At 32.7% G+C, this 26,731-nt stretch overlaps 5 protein-coding genes across 5 annotated transcripts; 2 read left to right on the top strand and 3 right to left on the bottom strand.

The window, feature by feature from the left end:
- Positions 1-260: 260 nt before the first annotated feature.
- On the bottom strand, positions 261-1,235 carry LOC124940033 (ethylene-responsive transcription factor RAP2-3-like). The gene is made up of 2 exons (XM_047480511.1): positions 939-1,235; positions 261-871 (listed from the first exon to the last, which is right to left on the bottom strand). The coding sequence occupies exons 1-2, from the start codon at positions 1,138-1,140 to the stop codon at positions 327-329; spliced, it is 747 nt and encodes a 248-aa protein (XP_047336467.1). The 5' UTR covers positions 1,141-1,235; the 3' UTR covers positions 261-326.
- Positions 1,236-13,680: 12,445 nt separating this feature from the next.
- On the bottom strand, positions 13,681-14,936 carry LOC124939465 (exopolygalacturonase clone GBGE184-like). Its single transcript, XM_047479936.1, has 3 exons — positions 14,683-14,936; positions 14,030-14,243; positions 13,681-13,899 (listed from the first exon to the last, which is right to left on the bottom strand). The coding sequence occupies exons 1-3, from the start codon at positions 14,922-14,924 to the stop codon at positions 13,681-13,683; spliced, it is 675 nt and encodes a 224-aa protein (XP_047335892.1). The 5' UTR covers positions 14,925-14,936.
- A 177-nt stretch (positions 14,937-15,113) lies between these two features.
- LOC124939464 (exopolygalacturonase-like) lies at positions 15,114-15,860 on the bottom strand. The gene is made up of 2 exons (XM_047479935.1): positions 15,702-15,860; positions 15,114-15,443 (listed from the first exon to the last, which is right to left on the bottom strand). The coding sequence occupies exons 1-2, from the start codon at positions 15,858-15,860 to the stop codon at positions 15,114-15,116; spliced, it is 489 nt and encodes a 162-aa protein (XP_047335891.1).
- Positions 15,861-18,226: 2,366 nt separating this feature from the next.
- On the top strand, positions 18,227-24,217 carry LOC124938621 (probable acyl-CoA dehydrogenase IBR3). Its single transcript, XM_047479093.1, has 18 exons — positions 18,227-18,418; positions 18,531-18,665; positions 18,734-18,874; positions 18,960-19,091; positions 19,168-19,353; positions 19,437-19,514; positions 19,610-19,729; positions 20,298-20,396; positions 20,475-20,592; positions 20,663-20,889; positions 20,978-21,160; positions 21,244-21,386; positions 22,308-22,392; positions 22,473-22,682; positions 22,849-23,001; positions 23,084-23,188; positions 23,259-23,530; positions 24,136-24,217. The coding sequence occupies exons 1-17, from the start codon at positions 18,284-18,286 to the stop codon at positions 23,454-23,456; spliced, it is 2,448 nt and encodes an 815-aa protein (XP_047335049.1). The 5' UTR covers positions 18,227-18,283; the 3' UTR covers positions 23,457-23,530; positions 24,136-24,217.
- On the top strand, positions 24,141-26,139 carry LOC124939463 (probable pectinesterase/pectinesterase inhibitor 21). The gene is made up of 3 exons (XM_047479934.1): positions 24,141-24,626; positions 24,700-25,222; positions 25,451-26,139. The coding sequence occupies exons 1-3, from the start codon at positions 24,141-24,143 to the stop codon at positions 26,137-26,139; spliced, it is 1,698 nt and encodes a 565-aa protein (XP_047335890.1).
- Positions 26,140-26,731: the final 592 nt, after the last annotated feature.

Genomic DNA, 26,731 nt, shown 5'->3' with positions numbered 1-26,731 from the left:
TTTCTGATTTCTTCATTGTGCCAACAAATTTATTCTTGTATATTTTCATAAAAAAAAATAGAAATTAAAATTTTTAGTAGCTCGATCAGAATTATAATATAAATTAATAATGATTATAATAAATAAAATAATATTTCAAAATCTAATAATAATTATAAGATTCATTAATCAAGATCTTACAATAAAAGTACAATCCCCCACCCCAAACAAACTCTCAAATCACCCACTTTCATAGTCACACTAATTAAATGGGCAATATTAAAAGCATAGTTTATTTTATTTTAATTTTAAAACAAAACCACCACATATATTAATTAATTAATTAATTAATATCCCATACTAAACTCATCGGAAGCATCACCAACAAAATCATCTAATATCCAAAAACCATCCGATTCCGGCTCCGGCACCACCAGCTCCGGCACCACCATCTCCGGCACCACCAGCTCCGGCTGACTCATACCCTGAAACTGAGTCGACTCAGTCTCCGGCTCCAAACCCAGATAAGATTCCAACCCCATAATATGCTCTTTCAACTCAATCTCACCCGACCCAATCGGGAAATAGTAAGGAGTCTCATTAGTTTCAGATACCATCCACTGAGTCAAATCCGATTCCCCGTCAGACTTCGCCGGATTTGTTGGTGGCGGCGGTGGTTGGTTTGGGAAGTTGAGTTTAGCTTTGTCGCCACGGATTCGTTTAGCGGCTACGTCGTAGGCTCGGGCGGCTTCTTCAGATGAGTTATAAGTACCGAGCCAAACTCGGACACCTTTTTGCGGGTCACGAATCTCGGCTGCCCATTTTCCCCATGGCCTTTGTCTGATTCCTCTGTATATGTTCTTCCTCGTTCTCTTCTTTTCAGTACCCTTTACTGGAAATATAATAATAATAATTAATAAATGAAAGATGATATTAGATCGTTGATTTTTTTCAATTACCTTTATTGGGTTGTCTTGGTTTGGGAGTTTTCTTGAGAGGATGATGGATGGAGGTGGTAGATCCGCCATTGTTGAAGGGTTTGGGATCGAGAGTACCAAATAGGTCAGAGAAGGTGTCGAACTCGGACCAGAAATCGTCGGTCATCAACTTTCTGCCTGGTTGGAGTGGCACCAAATCGGAGATGATAGCTCCTCCACACATTTTTCAATGGAAAAGTAGAGTTTTTGAAATTAGGGTTTGAGAGAGATGAGAGAGGATTTGTGAATGGTGTGAGGAAGAAGAAGGAAGGAGGCGGTTTGAATAAATACATGGAAATGATGAATCGACTGACTGAATGAATGACTATTCAAGAAGAGGACAATAGTAATATTACAGTCACAGTAGCCATATGATTGGCACAACTAAAAGTACCAGCTGCAGATTATCTCAAACTTTTTACTTTTTATTATTATTATTATTATAACTATTCAATTATTTATTTATTAAAATTTTATAATTAAACTAATTAAATTATGCTTTTAATATTTGTTTGATTTTGATTTTGTTGAAGGTTTGGATTTTATAAATAAAATAAAAAATTGTATCATAAAAAAAGTTTAGACCTTGTTCATATTTGAGGATTTTTTTAAAGTTGTCAGCGAAAAATGTTAAAGATTGATAAAAATATTGAAGAGGTGAATATTTTTTTTTGATAAAGACTTAATTAGTTTTTTATAATTAAAATAGCGTGATACCTGTAATCATGCATTTCATCGAACTAGTTACATTTTAATCTCTTAAATATATTTTTATCATTGAGTTATATTTTGAGTTATATTTGTGGAGTTTTCTTTTTTTACAATAATAATAATTAAAATAGAAGGTGTTTTAGTGTTTTAACGAATTAATTGAGATAATGTAACGTATGAAAGCTGGGCCCGACCGAAGAGCAATGCAATTACTAGGCACCAGAGCCCCAATTTTTTCAAATTTTTAGTATATAATATTATTATTTTTATTATTAATTATATATTATAAAATATATAATTAATATCATATTTATTTATTTCTTTTATATTTAATTCATTATAATAAGTTAACTTTTTTTTCTCTATATAATATATATTTTTTCTCTCCATATTATATAATAATATATATTACTTATTTTTCTTTCTATTATATATAATTTTTTTTTCTCTTTCTATTATATCTAATATAATAATATATTAATATTTTTTCGTTTTATTATTAATATTAGTCTCATTTTCTATTTATTCTTATTATAGCCCCTTTATATCACTAATCATAATTTTTTATTTATTTATTTTTATTTTTATGTTTATATTCGGAATCTTTTTTCATTTTAAAATATTATCATATGTTTTTTTTTTTTTGAGAAATGTCAATATTATTCATAAAGTTGGACGAAGGTTTTAAATTTATTTATTAAATTGTAAAATTTTATTTATGTATATAAAGTTGACAAAATGTGTCAAATTTATTAATTTAACAGAAAAAAGTTAACTGCGTTAATTTCTTTTATGACGTGTAATTTTATTTCATTTGATAAATCCACATTAGCCAATTTTTTAATCCAAATCATCTGAATTGAAAATAATTTTCCAATCGTTTAAACTTCAATTTATGTCTCTTTCTCTATTTTTACACTCAATCATCTACTCCATTTCCTCTCAATATAGTACTCATCTCCCCCACCCCTTCTTCAACATTCCCCAATTCATCTACCACTTTAAAATAAATAATCAAAAGAGATAAAATGTGAACAAAACTACGAAGATGAAATGAAGAGATAAAACAATAAAAAAAATGTTGGATTTTGGATTTAAATATATATGTAGAACATATTATTAGATTAAAGTCATGGGCTTAATGATTATGAAATGAATAATTGTAGATACCCGTTTATAATTTGTTTATTTGGTGACGTGACAAAACAAATATTAATAATATGGTGAACCTTCTTATATTGTGGGTTTTAACAATATATAAGCTTCAACTAGGGTTAGGTCCCTAATACAAGTATTATTTAAGAAACAGGAATGAATAATTGTAGATACCCGTTTATAATTTGTTTATTTTGTGACGTGACAAAACAAATATTAATAATATGGTGAACCTTCTTATATTGTGGGTTTTAACAATATATGGGCTTCAACTAGGGTTAGGTCCCTAATACAAGTATTATTTAAGAAACAGGAAGATTCAAAGAAGAACTCTCACGCCTTCTCTCTCTCAACTCTCCTCCGTTTTCTTGTCCTGATTTCCCTCGTCAATATCAGAGGAGAACGGATAATACTTAGTTTTGGAAGACCTAGTTGTTCCTTTCAAGAACAGATCAATCCGGATTTACAATGTGATCATTTTCAGGTACGCTTCCGTTGCGTTATAATTATAGTCTATATTCATGATTAGGATACTGATTAGTCATTCTATCCGTTGGTATCAGAGCTATCCTATTTATGAATCGATAATTTTTATAATGATCTTATTTGAATCTGAATTGGTTTATTTATTTATTTTTTAATTAATAATAAATAAAATATATTATTTTATTTTTATTATCATTACTATTAAACTACAAGATAAATAAAAAAATAATATTCTCTGTTAAGAAAATAAAATAAATAAGGAATTGATAATATAATATTTTTATTATTATTAAATAAATAAGGAATTGATAATATAATAATTTTTTATTATCATTAAATAAATAAGGAATTGATAATACAATATTTATTTATTTATTATTAAATAAATAAGGAATTTATATTATATTAAATAATATTAACGGCTAAAAAATGAATTATTAGAATTTGTTTTATTAAATTAGATAATAATATTAATAATCTAATATTTATTTCATTTAAATAAAATAATTTCATCTTCAGATGTCACCAAAGTAACCTCTTTATTTTATTTAAATTTTTAAGGATGGTTGTATATTTATTTTTATTTCATGCGTTTATTGATTAACCCAAAGGTTGATCAATACTTGGCAGAAATATAAACAAACTCGTGGTAATAAATTTGTGACAGTTATAAAGTTTTCATGTGAATTATACTTTTATCCAAAGATAAATTTATTAGTTTTACAGAATTTATTGTCAAAATTTTATTATTGCAACAAGAGTACCGCTTACAATTAAAATTATTATCCAAAGATTTGGTTTTAATGTTGTGTTTGGTATCTTGCGATGGGGTTAACCATAATTTGTTTATTATTTAAATTTTTGTAATAATGTGAGTGTTTATATTTTTTTGTTAACTTCAGGATCCGGTTCTTTGATATCTGCTAACTATCCAGTCCCCATTTTATCGGGGGACAACTTTAAGAACTGGAAAAAATCCATTTTGATTCATTTGGGCTGTATGGATCTGGACTTAACATTAAGGATAGACCAACCCGCTCCTCTTACGGATGTAAGTACTGCTGATCAAAGGCAGATGTTTGAGAAGTGGGAAAGGTCTAATCTTTTAAGTCTGATGATCATAAAGAAAAGCATTCCAGAAATATTTCGAGGTACAATATCTGATGATATCACTAAGGCTAGGGCTGAAAACGAGTCGAGTCGAGCTCGAGTAGAGGTCTACTCGAGCTCGAGCTTGAAAAAATTAAAGCTCGATCGAGTATCAAAATTAAAGCTCGAGATCGAACTCGAACTCAAAACAAGTACTCGAGCTCGACTCGAACTCGACTCGATTAACTTGAATTTTACCGAGCTCAAGAGCTCGGCTCGAGCTCGACTCGATTAGTTCGATTTATAGCTCGAGCTCGAGCTCGAACTCGACTCGAAACATACAAAATTAAAACATATCAACTAAATAGTTTCACACTTTCAATATATCAAAAGATCACAACAAAATGAATAAACATATAGAATTATTCATTTCACCTAAAACATAAACATTCCATCAAAATCAAATAGAACACACAACAGATTCAAAATCACCTAAAAAAGAAGAGCAATGCTTGCACTTTGCCTTTTTACTTCCATCCGCCACTGTAACAGATTCAAAATCATTCCAAACACTTGAAGTTTTTCTTTTTTTATTGATACGGAAACCTTCTTTCTCATGTTCTTCTGGATCTTGATTTTTTTGTGATTCTTTCCCAGCATGCGAAACAATTGTTTCATCTTGTTGAAGTTCATCACCAATTTCATTGCTCTCAATTTCATCTATAGCATGCGAAACAATTGTTTCATCTTGTTGAAACTCATACCAATTTCGTTCAACATTTGATTTGGGACAGTATTACTGTTACAGTATTATAGAAGTCGTCATTAGGGATTTATGTATTATAGACTTAAATGCAGTATTACAGACATTAAATGTAGTATTAAATATAGTATTACAGTATTCATATTAGCAAGATTCTTAAATGCAGACATTAAATTGAAGATAACTCATACCAATTTCGTTCAACTTTTGATTTAGGACAGTATTATAGTATTACAGAAGTGGTCTTTAAGGATTTAGGTATTACAGAGTACAAACTTAAATGCAGTATTACAGTATTCATATTAGCAAGATTCCTAAATGCAGACATTAAATTGAAGATAACTCATACCAATTTCATTCAACCTTTGATTTGGGACAGTATTACAGTATTACAGAAGTGGTCTTTAGGAATTTAGGTATTACAGAGTACAGACTTAAATGCAGTATTACAGTATTCATATTAGCAAGATTCCTAAATGCAGATATTAAATTGAAGAGAATCTAGTTCTTTGTTGACAGATCGGAAGTATAACATATCGAATCTATGCAAGATCGAAAAAGAATAAAGAAGAAATTGAAATGAAAATAAAAAAGGGGAAAACGATGAAAACCTTTCGGTGCTTTGCATTGAGCTCCTTGGTGACGTTTGCTTTCTCGTTTGATGAAAACCTAGTTCTTTGTTGGCGGCTGTCCGAATGAACTATGGAGGAGAAGAGGTTAGGGATTTTGGAGGAGAAAGGTTAGGGTTAGGGATTTTGGACCTTGGAGGATAACTGGAGAAGAATGAAGAGGGAGGGTGCCCGTTAGGGATTTAGCCATTTAGGGTATAAATTTATATTTTATATTTTAATACTCATATTTTATATTTATATAAAGTATTACAATTTTTTATATTATAAAATATAAAATATAAAATATAAAATATAAAATATAAAATATAAAATATAAAATATAAAATATAAAATATAAAATATAAAATATAAAATATAAAATATAAAATATAAAATATAAAATATAAAATATAAAATATAAAATATAAAATATAAAATATAAAATATAAAATATAAAATATAAAATATAAAATATAAAATATAAAATATAAAATATAAAATATAAAATATAAAATATAAAATATAAAATATAAAATATAAAATATAAAATATAAATTAAAAAATATATAAAAAATATAAAATATAAATTAAATATAAAATATATTAATATAAATTATATATATTCGAGTAGCTCGTCGAGTACTCGAGTCGAGTATATAACTACTCGAACTCGGCTCGATTATATAACGAGTCGAGCTCGAGCATGCTCAAGCTCGAGTTTGACCGAGCTCGAGTCGAGCTTTGACCGAGCTACTCGTGAGCAGCTCACGAGCAGCTCGTCTCATTTTCAGCCCTAACTAAGGCTGAAGAATTTCTCATCGAGATAGAAAAACGCTTTACTAAAAGCGATAAGGCGGAAATGAGTACTTTTCTTAAATCACTCATTACCATGAGGTATCTCGGGAAGGGGAACATAAGGGTACATCCTTAATATGTCCAATGTCGCTTCAAAACTGAGAGCACTCAAGTTAGACCTTTCAGATGACATGTTAGTCTTATTGGTCCTGCTCTCACTTCCTGCTCAATACGATCAGTTCAAAGTTAGTTATAACTGTCAAAAGGAGAAATGGACTCTTAATGAACTCATTTCTCACTATGTTGAAGAGGAAGAAAGAATGAAGCACAAAAGGACTGAGGAGGTACATATGATTGGAACCTCGAAATATGTCGGCGACAATAAAAGAAAGTTTAAGGTCGTGAAGATTGAGACTGCTAAGGCTCCAGTCCCAGCTCCTCAGGCTCATCCTATGGAGAAATCTTGCTTCTTTTGCAAGAAGACTGGACATGAAAAGAAGGATTGTGTCAGCTATCACAATTGGTGTGTGAAGAAAGGTATTGTTCTCACTTTGGTTTGTTCTGAAGTTAATCTAGCTTCAGTGCCTCGAAACACTTGGTGGTTAGACTCTGGTTCAACTACTAACATCAGTGTTTCAATGCAGGGTTACCTAAGCCACCGAAGCCCAATTGATACTGAAAGACGCATTTACTTTGGAAATGGGGAATCGGTCGAAATGGAAGCAATTGGCAATTTTAAATTGTTGTTAAGTACTGGGCATTTTCTTGAATTAAAAGACACTTTTATTATACCGTCATTTAGACAGAATTTGGTTTATGTTTCTTATTTGGAAAAATTCGGTTATTATTGTTTGTTTGGAAATAATGAAGTTACATTGTCTTTGAATTCAAATTTGGTTGGTTTTGGTACTTTTATGTTGAATGACAATTTATACATGCTTGACACTTTAACTTCATATCATGAAACCCTAAATGTGCAAACGAGAGATACTAAGCGAAAATTAAATAATTCAAGTTTATTATGGCACAAACGTTTAGGTCATATTTTGAAAAAACAAGTTGAAAGACTCATTAAGTATGGAATCCTTGATTACATAGTTTTTTCGGATATTGAGATTTGTGTTAACTGCATTAAAGGTAAACAGACCAAAGCGAAGAGGACGTGTGCTTATCGAGCTACAAAAGTCTTAGAGTTGATACATACAGACATTTGTGGGCCATTTTCCACACCTTCGTGGAATAGTCAACAATACTTTGTATCATTCACAGATGATTATTCTCGATATGGCTATCTTTACCTCATAAGGGAAAAATCTGAGGCAGTGGACATGTTCAAAGCATTTAAGGTTAAAGTTGAAAATCAACTCAACAAACGCATTAAGATCATCAGATCTGACCGTGGATGTGAATATTACGGTAGAAATGATGGATCGGGTGAACAACGTCCAGGCCCTTTTGCTAACTTCCTTAAAGAGTGTGGAATAGTCCCTCAATACACCATGCCGGGTTCTCTTAGCATGATTGGTGTTGCAGAGAGACGTAATCGCACATTAAAAGATATGGTTCGAAATATGATAAGTCAAAAACTACTTTGCCAAAATCTTTTTGGGGGGAAGCATTGAAAACTACAGTCTACATTCTTAATCGAGGACCGACTAAGGCGACAATCAAAACACCTTATGAACTCTGGACTGGGCGTAAACCCAACTTACGTCATTTTAGGGTGTGGGGATGTCCAGCTGAGGCAAGACGTTACATGCCAAATGAACCAAAGCTAGCATCTCGTACGGTGAGTAGTCACTTTATTGGTTACTCGAAACGGTCAAATGGGTATAAGTTTTATGATCCCACATCAAGAAACATTTTTTAGACGGGTACTGCCACGTTCTTTGAGAATGTTGAGTTTGGGGGGAGAAATACAGTTTTAGACTTTTCTTTAGAGGATCAAGAAATCACCAAAATGATTGACCAGACACCTCAAGAAGGATTAGTCATTCCAACTCCCATACAGTTTCAAGATACAATTGAGGAACCCATTCAAATTGAACGGGAACACCAAGTTGTAGCTGAAGAACAAACTCAAGAAACTCAAGAACATATTGTTCAAGAGCCAAAGTTATTACGTAGATCCACTAGAGAACTAAGAAATGCCATTCCGAATGATTATGTGACATTTCTTCAAGAAAATGAGGACAATGGTGACATGACTGAGGATGATCCTATCAACTTTTATCATGCCATGAAGGGTCCTAATTCGGATAAATGGATCAAAGCAATGCGTGATGAGTATAAATCAATGCAAGACAATAAGGTTTGGGAACTTGTCTTATTGCCAGAAGGTGCAAAACCCGTAGGTTGCAAATGGATTTTTAAAACCAAACGGGATGCTAATGGTAATGTGGAGAGGTATAAAGCACGTCTTGTAGCTAAAGGTTATACTCAGAAAAAGAGAATTGACTATAAAGAGACTTTCTCTCCGGTTGCTTCGAAAGACTCTTTTTAGGACAATCATGACTCTAGTGGCACATTTTGATTTGGAGCTTCATCAGATGGATGTAAAGACAACGTTTCTGAATGGTGACATTGATGAAACAATCTATATGGTACAACCTGAAAGTTTTAAGGTCGATGACCCGAAACAAATGGTTTGTAAATTAAGAAAATCTATCAATGGACTAAAACAAGCGTCTCGCTAGTGGTATCACAAATTTCATCAAATAATTCTTTCATACGGTTTTGAAATGAATGTAGTTGATGATTGTGTTTATCAAAAGTTTAGTGGGAGTAAATTTATTTTTTTGGTTTTGTATGTGGATGACATTCTACTTGCCACAAACGATATGAGCTTCTTGCACGAAACTAAGAAATTTATTTCGAATAACTTTGAAATGAAAGATCTTGGTGAAACATATTTTGTATTAGGGATCCAAATATACCGTGAAAGATCTCAATATATTCTTGGGTTATCTCAAAGGAGCTATATAGATAAAGTGTTTGAACGATTTGACATGCAGAATTGCAAACCAGGAAATATCCCAGTTGCCAAAGGAGACAAATTCAATTTAAATCAATGTCCAAAATCAAGTTTAGACATCTAGGAAATGCAAAAGATTCCATATGCTTCTGCAGTTGGAAGTCTTATGTATGCACAAGTATGTACGCGTCCGGATATTGCGTTCATAGTTGGTGTGTTAGGCAGATATCTCAAAAATCATGGAATGGATCACTGGAAAGTAGCTAAAAGGGTGATGAGATACCTAAATAAAACAAAAGATTATATGCTCACATATAGGAGGTCAGACCATTTAAAGATCGTTGGGTATTCTGACTCCGATTTTGCGGGTTGCCCAAATAGTAGGAGATCTACATCTGGTTGCGTTTATACATTGGCTTGAGGAGCCATTTCTTGGTGTAGTGCCAAACAGACACTTGTTACCAGCTCTACTATGGAGGCTGAATTTGTGGCATGTTTTGAAGCATCACATCAGGGAATTTGGTTAAAAAATTTTGTCACAAGGCTGCGCATTATTCTGGGGGTCGAAAGACCTATTAAAATTTTTTTGACAATAATTCAGCTGTTTTATATTTCAATAACAATAGGAGCTCGTCGAAGTTAAAGCATATTGACATTAAGTTCCTACGTGTGAAAGAAATGGTACAAAGTGGTTAGATTTGCATCGAGCATTTAGGAACAAAATCTATGTTAACAGACCCCTAACTAAAGGTGTAACACCTATGGTATTTTACGGGCATACTGCAATTATACCATACACACCTATGGTATGAGTGTGTTACAATTTAAGGAAGCTTTATTATAGTGGGAGAGTATGCTACAATTAATTTTTGTCAATTGCGCGATGTTTTTTAAAGCACTTTTCTGATCAGAAATAAAGTTTATTTTTGACACTTTTGTATATTATATTCAAAGATAACGATCTCATTAAGTTTGGACCAGAGAAAATTGACATATTCAGGTCACATTAATGTGATTTTCTCTCTACATGTTTCATAATTGATCTATGTCGTTTGATTGCAGTAGTATCAGTGATTATCGTTAGTTTAGCCATAAATATGACGAATGCTTCTTTAGTCCTATATTGTTATGATTGATGGACCAGATTGTTATAAGCCCTTTATTTTTATTGACTGATAAATTGAGCTCTTGAAGAATAATGTGTTCATTCGGATACATATTAAATCCAATGGGAGACTGTTGGATTTTGGATTTAAATATATATATAGAACATATTATTAGATTAAAGTCATGGGCTTAATGCTTATGAAATGAATAATTGTAGATACCCGTTTAATATTTGTTTATTTGGTGACGTGACAAAACAAGTATTAATAATATAGTGGACCTTCTTATATTGTGGACTTTAACAATATATGGGCTTCAACTAGGGTTAAGTCCCTAAGACAAATATTATTTAAGAAACAGGAGAGGGAGATTCAAAGAAGAACTCTCACGCCTTCTCTCTCTCAACTCTCCTCCGTTTTCTTGTCCTTTGATTTCCCCCATCAATATCAGAGGAGAACGGATAATACTTAGCCTTGGAAGACCTAGCCGTTCCTTTCAAGAACAGATCAATCCGGATCTACAATGGGATCATCTTCAGGTACGCTTCTGCTGCGTTATAATTATAGTCTATATTCATGATTAGGATACTGATTAGTCATTCTATCAAAAAAAACATCTTTAACCTCTAACAAGACAAAAGAGATGGTATAACATTCAAGATTTCGACTATCTTTGTTCTTATTTGGAATAGAAGTTGTTTCTGATCTCTTAATCGAAGAATATGATGTTTAAAATGACGATGAAGAAGAAGCAATATGTTTTTCCAGATCCATTCCACATGTTGTAACTTTACCTTCCACATTTCCGCCGCCGTCGCCGCCCGTCGAAGAAGATGAAACCATGTACGAATTAGAAGAGTTAGACGATAACTAGCCAGCATGAATCCACTTAATATTCCACCGCATTTTACTCTTTCGTTATGTCTGGACCTCGATTTTGTTTTACCTTCTCTATGTGATTCAACTCGCTAGAATGCACAGTCCCAAAAACTAGTAGAGAAAACTTTGGCTACCGTATCCCACCAATCTAGATCTAAATCTCGACACTTTCCAATCTTCCAATCAAACGGAGTCGCATCTGGACTCTCGTTCTCCTCCATCACTTTAAAAATGTCCACCCCCTTGCGTCATCGGTAACAATGGAGTTAGACGAAGAAGACAACGTGACAACTAATTATTCTTTATTTCTAATTTCAAATTGATAACGATGATTTGGATTAAAAAATTATATATTTAATATTGACAGCCTGGATTAAAATAAAAAAATAATAATTACACAGCTGTAAAATAGTTAACACCGTTAATCTTTTTCTGTTAAATGAAATAAATTTGACACATTTTGTCAAGTTTATATATATAAATAAAATTTTACAACTTAATAAATAAATTTAAAACATCCGTCCAACTTTATACACAAAATTGACATTTATCCCATTATATATTATAAGGTTATTTAAATAACCGTTTATCAATCAAATTAATTATTTTATTAATACAATATTAAAATATAATGTAAATTATAATGTATGATGCTATTGAATCATACAAAAATAAAATATATTTTTTAAATTTAATATTAATACTTTTTCATTTTTTTTTATCAAATAATTTAATTTTCTATAATCACAAACCAAACAAATTAAAATACTTCTAATCCAAATAAAGCCTAAAATTTGAATGTAATATATGACAAATATATATGTTTGTTCCTGAAAATTTACAAGTGTAAAAACTCAGTTCCAACTCCTATATCCATCAAATATTTCCTTCTCTTCAAAAACAACTTTCAAAGTGGAATCATTTCAGAAAGATAGATATATATTAGATACCACTGATTAAGTAGACTGCCTTTAAAAAAAAGTGACAACGTGTAATTCATGTATTTCTCATATAAGTGGTAAATAATAATAAAATAAAATAAAATAAAATAAAAAAGTTATCATACATTATAAGGCCGCTTAGTTTTGGATTAATTGATAGTATTAAATTTATATATTTTCAAAATCGTTATATATGATAAACTATTTCAAGGAGGATTTGCTTCTCCAATAACTAATTAACATAGACTCGATTAGGCCGGATTCGAAACTCTTTAAATGAAAAATTTTATTCATATTTTTTTATTTAACTTGTAAATGTTATATTTAAAATATATAATAGTTTGTACTTAAATTAATAAAAATAATATAATTTAGTTAGTTAAATGTTATAATAACATTATTAATTAAATCGTGAGATCAAATCATTTAGAGAAATGTTTTGATTTTTTTCTTTAAAATTATGTTTCTTGATAGTTTGCCAATGCTCGCCTCACACAGGGACTGGTTCTGGACTCAAGAAATGTCATGAGGGACGGCTTTATATATTTAGGAGATAAATTTTAGTCCACTCAAAAAAATATTACGGTAAAAATGTCACCTGATTTATTAATTAATTTAATTTAATTCATTATTTATTTATTTAATTAAAATAATAACAAATCATATTTATCTCATGTACCACACAAATTATTAAGCTCACCCAATCTAATTTTTGTATCCATCCTTCTACATGTGACTAGTATAATCTTACCGTCTTTAATCATTAATATACCAAATTAACTTGCTAATTTGTATAGATCCATATATTTATGACCAAAGTTGATAAAAAAAAAACTATTTGGTTTATTTTTTAATATATTTTGTGTGTTTGTATATTAATTTTCATTTTTATTTTAAAAGAAGTAGTTAAGAAAAAAAATACATATATTAGTTGGGTATCCATTAAATTTAATTATGTACATGTGCTAATTTGCTACTAAGATTAATTTTCTAATTTTGAATGGACATCAATAATCTAGACAAGAAACCAAACTAATACCACTGTATAATTAATATGTCAAAAACGAGAAGAAATTATCTCCCCATTTTGAAAATTTAACTCATTTTACAATAGTGTGGAATTATGCTCTTATATATGATCAATCTTCTTCAACTCCTCCCTTTCCTCTCATCGTATTCTTCTTCGTCTAATCAACGGGATTTTTAATTTACCTTCAACAAGGATGTGGGGATTGCATGCCTCCGTAGCCCACTTTCGCGTCCGAGCAAAACGAGGAGATCGCTTTCCCATTTGTTGTCCTTAATTGGACGTTATTTAATTGCACATTATAACATGGAACCCTCTTGCTGCACATTAGGTTAACCGCCACCGGCGTCGTTGTTGTTCCTATGATGTTTTCGAATACAATGTCGCTGATTTGCACTCTTGACGGCTGCCAAAAAAATATTTAAATTTATACTAAAATCATACATGTAATCATTTTTTATTTATTTTTTGGACTAACTAGGTTTTGCATGCATGCATTAATATTTTGACAAAAACCATTTACTTACGTTGGTAACGGGATCGCCATCTCCATAGCTCTGATCGATAATGATGGGATTTTCAACGTTTCTCATTAGGATGTTTTTGAAAACAATGTTTGAGGCCTTGCTCGGATCTGACCCGGGCCATGTTTTTATTCTCAAGCCGTTTGTGGTTCCCATCAACGTGCAATTCGTCACTGTAAATCCTCTTACATCCTCCTCTTGTTTATACTTTCCAAGGCTACCAACACTATCAAACATTATTTTTTAAAATGTAAGACGCGATCGTAGGTACCAGCGTAAATCACAAGTATATATATTAAGTTGTGACATGAATTATCACATTTTCAATCCAATGAAACTATAAAACAGTGGGAAAATAATATCAAGTTCAAAAAAACATAAAAGAAAAGAATTGAATCAAAATATTTTATAAGAACTAAAATCAATATTGACCATAAACTTATTAGTGCAAAAACAATGTCAAACATTGTAAAAGTATAGAGAAGAAAATTAAAACATTTATTATCTCCACAATCTTATACCCTATGTTATACTACCAACCAAATAACCCTATATAACACTCTTAATATTGTTTTCGCGTTTAGTTTGGAAAAATAAAATATATAACGAGTCTTTATTCCTTAAATGTTTTTGAATATTTTTGAAAGAGCTATGCATTTACGTACCTAATGCCATGGCCAGGGCCACAAATGACTTTAAAGACAGAAAGGTCGACAACTCCTTGGCCAAGAGAAATGCAGTCGTCACCGGTGCCGATGAAGGTATTGACAATCTTACAATTATTGGATCTGCTGATGTGGATTCCATCGGTGTTGGGGCTCTTTGCCGGGGCAGTGATTCTAATCCCCTTTATCCTAATGAAACTGCTTCTCGTGATGTGAAGATTAAATCCCATGGCGTTTTGCATATTGATACCGCGAATTAGTGTATTCGATACGGCATGAAATTTTATAGCCTACAATAATTTTTACAAATAATGTTACCACAAAGATCCCTTGTAACGTGGAAAACATAATAATAACAAAATACAAATAAGTTATGACATGATTTGTCACGACATTGATAGAATAATTAATAACAAATTTATGTTATGGCTTCAACTTACGGATGGGAGATGCGTGCAAGCGGCATTCCTCTTGCAGTCATTGTATTCCCAAACCTTTTCGCCTTGTCCATCTATTCTTCCCGAGCCGGTGATTAGCATGTTGTCAATGGAGTCGAATATCAACCACGCGTTATCTGGATAATTTGATATGTCAGTGTCGGCTTTTATTGTCCCCAAGATTTCTACCACAATCGAACTTGCTGTGCACGGCCCTTGATAGATCGACGCAGACACAAGGAATACTCCTTGGGGTACAACCAACCTAGTTTTTCCCTTCGCTTGAGGCCCTTTACATGCCGCAATAAAAGCATTCACAAATGCCTGTTTTTTTCATTATTCCATAGTAAATGTGACATTGTATATATCATATAGTAAAACATTTAGTTACAAAATATCAAAGCTTAAAAAAATGTCATGATGACAAGATGTGTCATTCAATTTTTTCATAATAAAATCAATGTTACATTGAAAAAAAAAGTGTCTTGTAGCCTTTCAAGCTCCAATTCACAATTGTTTAAGTAAGAAATATTCTATTTTGTTTATTCTTATAAGTTCATTGAAATGTTAGAATATCTATACCTCGGTACAATCTTCGGTACCACCTTCAATGGCACCAAATTTCAACACATTAAAAACCGTCTCGGGTCCACGATGACGACGTTTACGACCAACGGCGAGATGAGCGAAAGACAACACGAAAAAGGCGATAATTATGATTGTTCTTCCCCGGCCGGCCATTTCTATTGAACTAACCAACCGGGAAGATTATTATTAATATTATTTTTCGGTTTATATCCCTTTAAGTTGGGATTATTTTGTCGAGTTAGGTTTTGGGAAAGGGAGGAGGGGTTTCTGCATCTACTTCCATTCTAAGTAATGTTAAGGTTAAAATAGGATTTGGTTTTGATGATAACCGTTAATCCTAAAAACAGCTATATCTTGAACCTTATTTAATGATGACCGTTAATACTTAAATATTTGTTTGGTTCTCTTTTATCTCTTTGCCTAAGAAATAGGAACAAAGGAGTCAACTATGGTATATGTTGCAATGCTAATATCAAGAATGTATCTTTTATTTTTATCCAATTTTGTTAATTAAATTGATGAAAAAAATTATTATTTGATAAAAGTTGTCCATCTATTTTCTTTTAGTATGATCTACATATTAGAAAAATAAAATGGTTACAAATATTTGAACATATAACCTTCATCATAAGTTTTAAGACAATTATATATTTTTGAAAAGTGTGATATTTTCATTGATTTAAAATTAGTCTTAAAAATAACTTTTGAAACTATATATATATATGATTACAATATATTTTAGAATTTCTCATCATCTAACTTAACATTCCTATCAAATTAGAAAAAAATATATATATTATAGGATAATCATTATAAAATAAAATCAATACCGAAAAGTACTCAAAATCCTTTAAAAAAAACTTTGAAATTCTATAGATATTTTAAAAAATTTCAGCAATTAAATTAAGACACATAATTTTATGTCTCATTTAAATTGAAATTGATTGACATCAACTTAAAACTTTTTTTTTCTCTCTTAATCCATTAAGATAATTCAAATGATAAGAATGATTCCTTAAATACTAAAACTTACCTATTCAATTCACACATAAAACGCTTTAAATTAAAGTGTAGTCATATACTAGTCTCCTAAAAAAAAATTTAATAATAATAATATATATATTTTATTTTGTGAATGCATGATCGTGAATTGACATAACTTTTCTTTTTATTAATACCAATATGATAAACTACCCATAAGTTCACTAGTAGGATTTTGTTAAGCCCTTAATAGAACTCCATAAGATTTTGAGGCTTTTTTGGGCGGTGAAAAAAAACCGAAAAATTGGTAATTCAACTAAATCGATAGTTAACCGGTTTTATTTTAACGGTTTATTAGTTAACTGGTTCTAGTAGTTTTGGTTAACCGATTTTTTACTAGTTAAACAGTTCGGTTTTTAGTTTACCTATTTTTCTAATAGTTTAATCGGTAAACCGATAATAATTTAATTATACATTTTTTATATTTTATAATTTGTATTAGTTATTTTATAAATAATAGATATATTATAAATGGTATTTAATAATTTATAAATCTTTTTTTATTTTATTATAACTTACCGATTTCACTTTCCGTTCTATCGATTGAGAAAGAGATTCAATCAAATTCACATATACTTGGTTGGTTAAAGACTAATCGATACAATGAATCGACATAATAAATTTGAATTTTCTCAAAAAAAACATATAAAAGTTATCCTAATAGCTATAAAATATATTATATTATTACAATAAAATTATATATTATAACCTATTCATGAATATATCAATAAAATATATTATAATAATAATATATTTTAATATATTATATTATAATAATTATATAATATATTATAATAAAGACAAAATAAAAATGATAAAAAATAGTATAAAATGGAAGTTCAAACAATAAAAAAAAACCATTTCATATATTTATTATACTTAATTTAAAAAATTGAATTATCGGTTCCTGGTTAAACCCGGTTAATTGACCGGAACCGACCAAAACCGATAGAACCGGTAAAATCGATACCATTAACGGTTGGTTAATCAGTTTATAAAATAAAAGGTAAAATCGATCTTTACCGGAACCGTTTAACCGGTTGCTGGTTCATCACCTCTACTTTTCATACAAGAAATTTATATTTTATTGTCTTTTAATTAGTAAGTTAATTCATAAAATTAATACTCAATCATTCAATAAATGAGATTCAATAAATGAGATTATAAAACATTAATAGTTAAACTTAAAAGGTATATAATCAGGAACATATATTACACAAACTTCAATTCATTGAGATTATACTATTCATACTAAAAAAATCTTATTATTTATTGTTAGATGAAAATAGCATTTTTTTTTTTTGACATAAATTATATTTTAATTTAATTTTCTTCATATTTTATAATTTGAGCTTATTTAAGATTAATTTGAGATAATACACCATTTTATTAAATATGACATTTTTAAATTTTATAACAGAAGAAATCTAGCAGATATGTTCTATGTTAAATTTGTTATGAAGAATCGTGATTTCTAATAATCTATCTGTACGGAAATTCTCTCTCTCTTTCTCTCCGTCATTTTTCGAACTGCAATGGCGACTCGAGTTGCTGATCTAGTTGGTCCAGTCCACCCGACTCAGCAGTTCGATATCGACTCACTTCTTCTCTACTGCTCCACCGCTGTCTCCGGCTTCCCAATCTCTGCCTCCCAAGTAACCGTCTCTCAGGTTTGAAAATCATTCGGAATTTATTACTTGTTCATGCAAATGACAAATTCGATTCTTATCTGTTGACTGATACGTTGATTGATCCTTTTTTTATGCGATCCGCGTATTTCAGTTTGGTCACGGGCAATCAAATCCAACGTTCTTGTTGGAAGTTAATTCCGGCGCATCCGTGAGCCGATATGTCATCAGAAAGAAGCCTCAAGGGAAATTACTTGATTCTGCTCATGCCGTTGAAAGAGAATTTCAGGTTTACTAGAACACAACTTCATGTAACTCATCAATCTGATTTATCTGATTACATTATTGATGAATCAGGTATTGCAAGCGTTGAGTGTTCATACGAAAGTTCCAGTCCCAAAGGTGTTCTGTCTGTGCACTGATTCAAGTGTCATTGGAACTCCATTTTACATTATGGAGTACTTGGACGGTCGTATATTTGTTGATCCAAAGCTCCCTGTATGTTATCTTCTACTGATTAATATAGAATTGTTTTGGTAAATGACAACATTAAGTTCTCTTTTGATATCATTTAATGATTCAGGGTTTAACACCAAATAGACGTGCGTCTGTGTATAGTTCAATTGCTAAAGCTTTAGCTTCTCTACATTCTGTCAATGTTAATGGAATTGGTTTAGAAAATTATGGGCGTCCGAGTAACTACTGTAAGCGGCAGGTGAATGAGTTTGTCGAAAACCATCCCACTTTAGGTTTTTTTTGTAAAAGAAAACCAATGCTGGTTATATCTTTAGGTAGAGAGGTGGGCGAGGCAATATATTGCTTCGACTGGCGAAGGACAATCCGGTAGAAACCCTAAGATGTTAGAGCTTGTTGACTGGTTACGACAACATATTCCTGTTGAAGATAATTCACGAGCTTCTGCAGGCCTAGTCCATGGTGACTTTCGGATTGACAACATTGTTTTCCATCCTGTTGAGGTGAACAACACTTTATAGCATTTTTCTGTACATCATTCATTCATCAGCCACTAACACTAATTATTTGATGGATCTTGATTCAGGATAGGGTCATTGGAATTCTTGATTGGGAATTATCCACACTTGGGAATCAAATGTGTGATGTTGCTTATTGCTGCTTGGTACAATTTGTTGTTCTAGATTAACATGTTTTGATAATTTACTCCAAAGATTTGGATTTAACTTCTCTGCTTTCTTGTTTGTTTGATTTGTGCAGGCTTATATTTTGGATGTTGCCATTGAAAATGTAGGACAAGATGCAGGCCTTGAAGCTAGTGGCCTACCTCAAGGCATCCCTCCTCTTGCACAGTTCCTTGGAGAATATTGTAGTTTCGCTGTAAGATAAAAGTTTGTTCTTAGTTTATGTGTTTCTTTTGATAATTTCTATTCCATTTCTCTATTTGGAAAAAAAAACTTATTGTTTGTACTTTTGCATCCGAATCTGTTTCCAGCGACAAATTCTGACTGAATTTAGTTTTCAAACTTATACAGATACAAAAATTAGTGTTTTCATAAAGCAACTAGTTGTGGTGATTGTATGGGAGTTTACCTTAACATTTACTCTTGATCTTACTGCAGATGATCATATTACTCCAAATTTTGATTTTCATCCCTTTTAATAATCCAATATTTTTTTATGTTTCTTTCGATCCAAACCTCATATACAACAGTGACAAAAAAACCCTTGAGAATAAATAACCTTTGAGAACCGACAATCAGACATACTTATCAACATAACCCCCAACATCTGTAAAGATATTCAAAGGCTTTCATTGTGGCATCTGCATTTAAGGAACAATATATATCCTATAACTGAATACATATGAACTAACCCGATCTTTGTGTTCATAAGTCAAGTCCACAAGATGAACTATTCCTTTTTCTTTTTACATTTACCTGTGTAGGGTAAGCCATGGCCTGTTGGTGAGTGGAAGTTTTATATTGCCTTTTCTCTATTCCGAGGAGCATCAATCCTTGCTGGGGTACACAGTAGATGGATCACGGTAAATCATGTAACTAATATAGTCTGATCATGAATTATATTAGTAGCAACCATGAATATGCTCTATCAACATTTGCAGGGTAATGCTTCGGGTGGGGAGCGTGCTCAAAGTGCTGGATCAAAAGCTAATGCTCTTATAGACAGTGCATGGTCCTTTATTAATAAAGAAACTGTGCTTCCTGAACAATCTCCATTTGGTTAGCTCTGAATTTATTTTCATCATTTAAATTTAAGTAGTCATTGTATATAAGATACATCATAATGCAGAAAGAGAAAAAGAAGCCCAGTTGAATATTGGAGGAAGGTTTGTTCCTAGTAGAAGAATTGCTGAATTGAGAGAAAAACTGATCAGGTTCATGGAAATTCATATATATCCTCTGGAAAAAGAATTATCCTTGCTTGCTCAATCTGACAAGCGGTGGACAGTCCATCCCGAGGAGGAGAGACTAAAGGAGTTGGCGAAAAAAGAAGGCCTCTGGAATTTATTTATTCCTGTATGCATCTTTCCTTGATCAGTCAGTCACCTGTATAGTATTGACTTATTTCTTAGTCTGTGTTTGTGTTCTTATGTTGATTTTGCAGTTTGACAGTTCTCTGAGGGCGAAAGAAATGCTCTTTGCTGGTAAAAATGTTGGGGATGTTGATAACTTATTGGGTCCTCGTTTGACAAACCTGGAATACGGATACCTTTGTGAAATAATGGGCCGTTCGTTATGTGCTCCGCAAATATTTAACTGCGGAGCTCCTGATACTGGAAACATGGAGGTTAAGGGAACATTAAGCAGCTACTTATGAACATTTTCCTGTGCAACATGATTGAAATTTGAAAGATTAGCTGTTCTTTACAGGTCTTACTGCGATATGGAAATAAGGAACAGATGGAGGAATGGCTTATTCCTTTGCTTGAGGGAAATATTCGATCTGGATTTGCAATGACAGAACCTCAAGTTGCATCTTCTGATGCAACCAATATAGAATGTTCAATCAAACGGTACTCTTCTTAATCATAAACCTGCTCCATTTTTTTTCATTGAACATTACATTTTTGTGATATCAACGCATCTTGTCAACCAATACTTACCACTAACATGTACAAAAGTTCAAACTTCTACTCAACATATATAATTTGGTGGAAACAGATTCATTTGTTTCCTGAACTTGCATCAGCTTGTTTTGCTTTCTGAACTTCCATCACGTTTCTTTTGCTTAATGAACCTTTAAAAATAGCTCAAATTGCGTCAGTTATTAGTTAATTCCTTTAATTTTACTATGCACTTTGGAAAGAAAATAAATTTTGAACCAATTAATTATTGGGATTAAGTGCAACAATTGTGTATAAACTTAAAGGAATTAACCAAGAAATGATGGTACAAATAATTTGAGCCATTTTTAAAACATTTATGAAGCAAAAGGAACATTTGATGCAACTTCAGAAAGCAAAATGAGCATCTTTTATTTTATTTTTTTAAATTTGGAGATACTATTTCAGCCGAATTTCTTATCCGGATTGGATCCTGTTTGAAAACGGGTGTATCTGAAGTTAGTCTGATTAAGATCTAGATACACCTCAAAAACTGCATTGGTGATATATAATGACTGATCGAATGGAGGCAGTGTTTGATTGAGCTAGGCGAGGACCCAAAGAATTAGCCTTGGAGAGATCTACATACTGTCGAAATTTAATATTAATCAGACACTTAGATTGTTGATGAGAGGCGTTTGAAGATGACGCGATTTCATGTGTAACCCAACGAGCCACACCTTTCATACTAAACAAAGTCATATGAATGTGTATCTATAAATTCATCGATGGTTTCCCAGTCTTAACAAATGAAGCCAATTTTGTAGCTGAAATCTTGCCTATTTGCTAGTTAACATTAGTCTTCATGTGCCTTTCGATTGAATTATGCAGACAAGGGGACTTTTATATCATCAATGGTAGAAAGTGGTGGACTAGTGGAGCAATGGATCCTAGGTGCAGGATTCTTATAGTGATGGTCAGTTTTGCCCCTCATTGTATTATTTAATAGCAATCATATGTTTTAGAGATATCATTGTGAATTTGGAGGAGACGCAGGGCAAAACGGACTTCACAGCCCCAAAACACAAGCAACAATCCATGATCTTAGTTGACCTTCAAACACCTGGTGTAACCATCAAGAGACCGCTAACAGTTTTTGGATATGATGATGCACCTCATGGACACGCAGAGATTACTTTTGAGAATGTCTGTGTGCCTGCCAAGAATATCCTTCTGGGCGAAGGCCGCGGTTTTGAAATTGCTCAGGTATCCGTTTAATATAATATGTTTGATATGGTTAAAATATACAGTGAAAGTAGGGTTTAATGTTAGTGGGTCTGTGTGACATGATATAATTGTGTTTGTTAACTTACCATATTCTGGATCTGTTCTGAATCTATTTGCAATTTTTTTGGGCATATTTTTCTTGAAGGGAAGGTTGGGACCGGGAAGGTTGCACCATTGCATGAGACTAATTGGTGCAGCTGAACGCGGAATGCAACTGATGGCTGAACGGGCACTCGATAGAACAACGTTCGGGAAGTTGATTGCTCAGCACGGTTCATTCCTTTCTGACATGGCTAAAGTTAGTAAAGCTTGAACTCGATCTTGCCATATTTTGGGACCAATTGTGTGATTCTATCTCATATTCTCTTTAATTGTACTAGTGTCGGATAGAGCTCGAACAGGCAAGACTGTTGGTCCTTGAAGCAGCTGACCAGCTTGACCGGTTAGGCAACAAGGCTGCCCGTGGGACTATTGCAATGGCTAAGGTTATCTTATAAATTTCCTCAAACTCTTAATTTCTGTCTGTAAATTTGTTATGTCTGTGTTAATTGACAGGTGGCAGCTCCTAATATGACGCTGAAGGTGCTTGACATGGCAATGCAAGTACACGGAGCTGCGGGTGTTTCGCAGGATACTGTATTGGCTCATCAGTGGGCCGTCTCGAGAACACTGAGAATTGCGGATGGTCCAGATGAAGTTCATCTTGGAACCATTGGTAAACTCGAGCTGCAAAGGGCTAAGACTAGGCTTTAGAACAAAAACAGAAAGAAAGGGATTAATGTTCAAAAGATGGTTATAAAAATAAGATGAAAGCAAAGGAAAAATAGGTATTTAGTTTGAAAAATCAAATAATGTTGAATGATTTGGTTAGAGTCAAGCCATTCTTAAATCACTATATATTAATAAAATCCCAAAGTTTAGATACATTTTTCTTCATTGAGTAGACAAATGGGACTTTTTTGCATTAATTAAAAAGAAATGTTTTGTTATTTGTTCATAGAAATTTAAAATTATATATATAGCTAACAATCTTAATTTAATTTGTAATAGGTCTGAATTTAGGCAATTAATCCGAGAATTGAGTTTCTGCCTCTATCTAGTAACTGCATTTTCCTAGTTATATGACACTCCCCTTATCTATCTCATGCATGCATGCATTGACCTCTCCTTTTCTGTCTTTCTCTCTCTAAGTTTTTTCAAATAAAACCTAATCGGGAAAATGGTCAAAACACTTAGTTAATAAATTCTTACATTAATATGAAATAGCCCTAGCTAGTTTCATCGTAGCTTTCTTATCTCTTATTGAATCATTTCTTTACACAAAAAACAAATTAAAAAAATTTGTGAGGTAACACATGTTTAATTTAGTAATTAGATGTTGTTTGATTTTATGATATCTTACGTTTGATTTGATTTGATGATATTTGATCAGCAAAAATGGCGAATAAGATAGCCGTCTTGGGCTTGTCTTCCATATTACTGGTGGCAGCCGTCATCGGAGTTGTCACCGTCTCGAAAAGAGGCGGTGAATCGTCCGATGGCACTGAGAACTTGGGCGGAGGAATATCAACCACTACTAAGTCTGTTGAGTCGATCTGCAAGTCCACCGACTACAAGGACACGTGCACGAGCACTTTGGCTCCGGCGGCTGGCAACATTAGTGATCCTAAAGAGCTCATTAAGTTAGCCTTTAATGTCGCGGTCGAGCATATCTCGTCCGCCATGGCGAACTCTTCGGTTCTTCAACAGGCGGAGACTGATCCTAGAACGCATGATGCCTTCGAGAACTGCAAAGAGCTTCTCAACGACTCCATGGATGATCTCCGGGATTCCATGGATAAGTTCTCCAATTTCGATGTTACTGGGATTGATGAGTTCTTCTCCGATCTCAAAACTTGGCTAAGTGGAGCCTTAACTTTTCAGGTCTTTATTATAGAAATATTGTCAATACAAGTTATGACAAAGAGTTATTAAATTGTTGGATGTCATCAACTAGGGAACGTGCTTGGACGGTTTCGAGAACACCACAGGGGATAGCGGCGAGAAGATGAAGAAACTCCTCCAAGTCTCGGGTGAATTGACGCGTAATGGTCTTGCTATGGTTGATGCCTTTGCCGACACCATTACGAATCTCAACCTCTCCGCCCTAACCGGACGTAGACTCCTTTCGGATGACGGTCTCCCCTCGTGGATCGATGCCGGCAAACGCAGCCTGCTCGAAGCTCCTGCAACTGCCTTTACTCAAACCAACGTTAATGGTCCCTTGACTCCTAAAGTCACCGTGGCCTTGGACGGATCAGGCGATGTGAAAACCATCGCTGCCGCTCTCCTAAGAGTGCCGAAGAAGAACAAGACTCCTTTTGTTATTCATATTAAGGCTGGCATCTATCAAGAGTATCTCGAGATTGGAAGGAAGATGAGTAATGTTGTTTTGATTGGAGACGGACCGACGAAAACTAGGATTACCGGAAACAAGAATTTTGTCGACGGAATTAACACCTTTAGGACTTCGACTGTTGGTAAGTAATACTATTTGAAGAGCCAAATCAAAGCTAAAGGTCAGAAGGGCCGAGATCAATGAGCTTATTTGCTATAAAAATCAAAAATTATTTTATCAAACATCGAAACTTAAAAAAAAAGTTTAAAAAATTGAACATAACACTCTATGAGAGCTCTAAGTCTCCATAGTTTTTCATCTACTCTCACCAACAAAACATTTCATTAAATTCAATCACATCTTTTATCAGTTGTCCAAGGAAATCACTTCTTTGCAAAGGGAATTGGATTCGAGAACAGCGCCGGAGCCAAAAAACATCAAGCGGTCGCCCTCCGTGTATCTTCCGACATGGCAATGTTCTACCAATGCGACATGGACGGTTATCAAGACACCCTCTACGTCCACGTCCATCGTCAATACTATCGCGAGTGCAAAATCTCGGGCACAATCGATTTCATCTTCGGGGACGCCAACTCGTTATTCCAAAACTGCACCATGATTGTAAGACAGCCTCTAGAGAACCAGGGCTGCATGGTCACGGCTCAAGGGCGCGACGACAAACGCGAGAACACGGGCATAGTCCTACAAAAGTGCACCATCTCGGCCGCGCCCGAGTTCACCTCGTCACCTTACAAAATCTCGGCTTACCTTGGTAGACCATGGAAACAATTCTCAAGGACCATTATCATGCAAACACAAATCGATGGTTTCATTGATCCAACTGGATGGGCTCCATGGGCCGGTTCATTTGGAATAGATACTTTGTTTTATTCTGAATATGCCAATACTGGTCCGGGTGCGGACAAGAGCAATAGAGTTAAATGGGCCGGAATTAAGACCATAACCGCCCAAGATGCGGTCCAATTCACCGGAGCCCGTTTTATTGCCGGGAATTTATGGGTTAAGCCCTCCGGTGTGCCTTATGACGCCGGCATGTAGTTAGAAAAAAATAAAATTAGTCAAATTTTAAGCTTGTTTTTTTTTGTTTAATTTAAAGTTGTTTGTTAATTAATTAATTTATTTATTTATTTATATATAATGTATAAGATGCTGCAGATTCATAGGAAATACTGCCAGCATTACATAGAGATTATACATGGTTGGTTGTATTATATTTTTTGTATTTATCTACTCCAAAATATTTTGGGGAGCAAAAAAACGGCAAATTACATTTTTTTTTAATACCCTTTTCTTTAATTGTTGATTTTTAGATTGTTATTATTTTTTATATTATATGGTTCATTTAAAAAAAACATAAAATTATGTTCTCTTTTATTGAATATATATTAACATCTAAAAATATTTATAATTTTGATAATGATAAGAATATATGAAATGAAAGATTAAAAAGATCTTAACAAAATTTGTTTGAATCTTAGTTAAAAAAATAATTGTGATATCTACTTTGATAATTTTAAATATGGTTATTGAAATTCACTAGTTTTTTTTTGTTGGGCTCCAGAAATAAAGTTATTTTGATTTTTGTTTGAAATATAATATAATATTTTCTTAAAATTTGGTTGAATTTATT

The sequence above is a fragment of the Impatiens glandulifera genome, chromosome 5 (genome assembly GCF_907164915.1).
Source record: "Impatiens glandulifera chromosome 5, dImpGla2.1, whole genome shotgun sequence".
NCBI classification, from domain to species: domain Eukaryota; kingdom Viridiplantae; phylum Streptophyta; class Magnoliopsida; order Ericales; family Balsaminaceae; genus Impatiens; species Impatiens glandulifera.
Note: the sequence above shows the minus strand (reverse complement) of the source record. Positions and strands in the feature narration are given on the sequence as shown.

What these genes read in the sequence shown, in the direction of transcription:
- LOC124940033 (XM_047480511.1), bottom strand. Translation starts at nt 1,140, where the DNA reads ATGTGTGGAGGAGCTATCATCTCCGATTTGGTGCCACTCCAACCAGGC. An exon ending in ACCAAGACAACCCAATAAAG is followed by an intron (nt 872 to 938) that starts GTAATTGAAAAA and finishes TTATATTTCCAG; the next exon opens with TAAAGGGTACTGAAAAGAAG.
- LOC124939465 (XM_047479936.1), bottom strand. Translation starts at nt 14,924, where the DNA reads ATGCAAAACGCCATGGGATTTAATCTTCACATCACGAGAAGCAGTTTC. An exon ending in GGCCCTGGCCATGGCATTAG is followed by an intron (nt 14,244 to 14,682) that starts GTACGTAAATGC and finishes AATGTTTGATAG; the next exon opens with TGTTGGTAGCCTTGGAAAGT. An exon ending in GCTATGGAGATGGCGATCCC is followed by an intron (nt 13,900 to 14,029) that starts GTTACCAACGTA and finishes TTTTTTTGGCAG; the next exon opens with CCGTCAAGAGTGCAAATCAG.
- LOC124939464 (XM_047479935.1), bottom strand. Translation starts at nt 15,860, where the DNA reads ATGGCCGGCCGGGGAAGAACAATCATAATTATCGCCTTTTTCGTGTTG. An exon ending in GTACCGAAGATTGTACCGAG is followed by an intron (nt 15,444 to 15,701) that starts GTATAGATATTC and finishes TGAAAAAAACAG; the next exon opens with GCATTTGTGAATGCTTTTAT.
- LOC124938621 (XM_047479093.1), top strand. Translation starts at nt 18,284, where the DNA reads ATGGCGACTCGAGTTGCTGATCTAGTTGGTCCAGTCCACCCGACTCAG. An exon ending in CCGTTGAAAGAGAATTTCAG is followed by an intron (nt 18,666 to 18,733) that starts GTTTACTAGAAC and finishes TTGATGAATCAG; the next exon opens with GTATTGCAAGCGTTGAGTGT. An exon ending in TACACAGTAGATGGATCACG is followed by an intron (nt 20,397 to 20,474) that starts GTAAATCATGTA and finishes CAACATTTGCAG; the next exon opens with GGTAATGCTTCGGGTGGGGA.
- LOC124939463 (XM_047479934.1), top strand. Translation starts at nt 24,141, where the DNA reads ATGGCGAATAAGATAGCCGTCTTGGGCTTGTCTTCCATATTACTGGTG. An exon ending in GTGGAGCCTTAACTTTTCAG is followed by an intron (nt 24,627 to 24,699) that starts GTCTTTATTATA and finishes GTCATCAACTAG; the next exon opens with GGAACGTGCTTGGACGGTTT. An exon ending in CTTTAGGACTTCGACTGTTG is followed by an intron (nt 25,223 to 25,450) that starts GTAAGTAATACT and finishes ATCTTTTATCAG; the next exon opens with TTGTCCAAGGAAATCACTTC.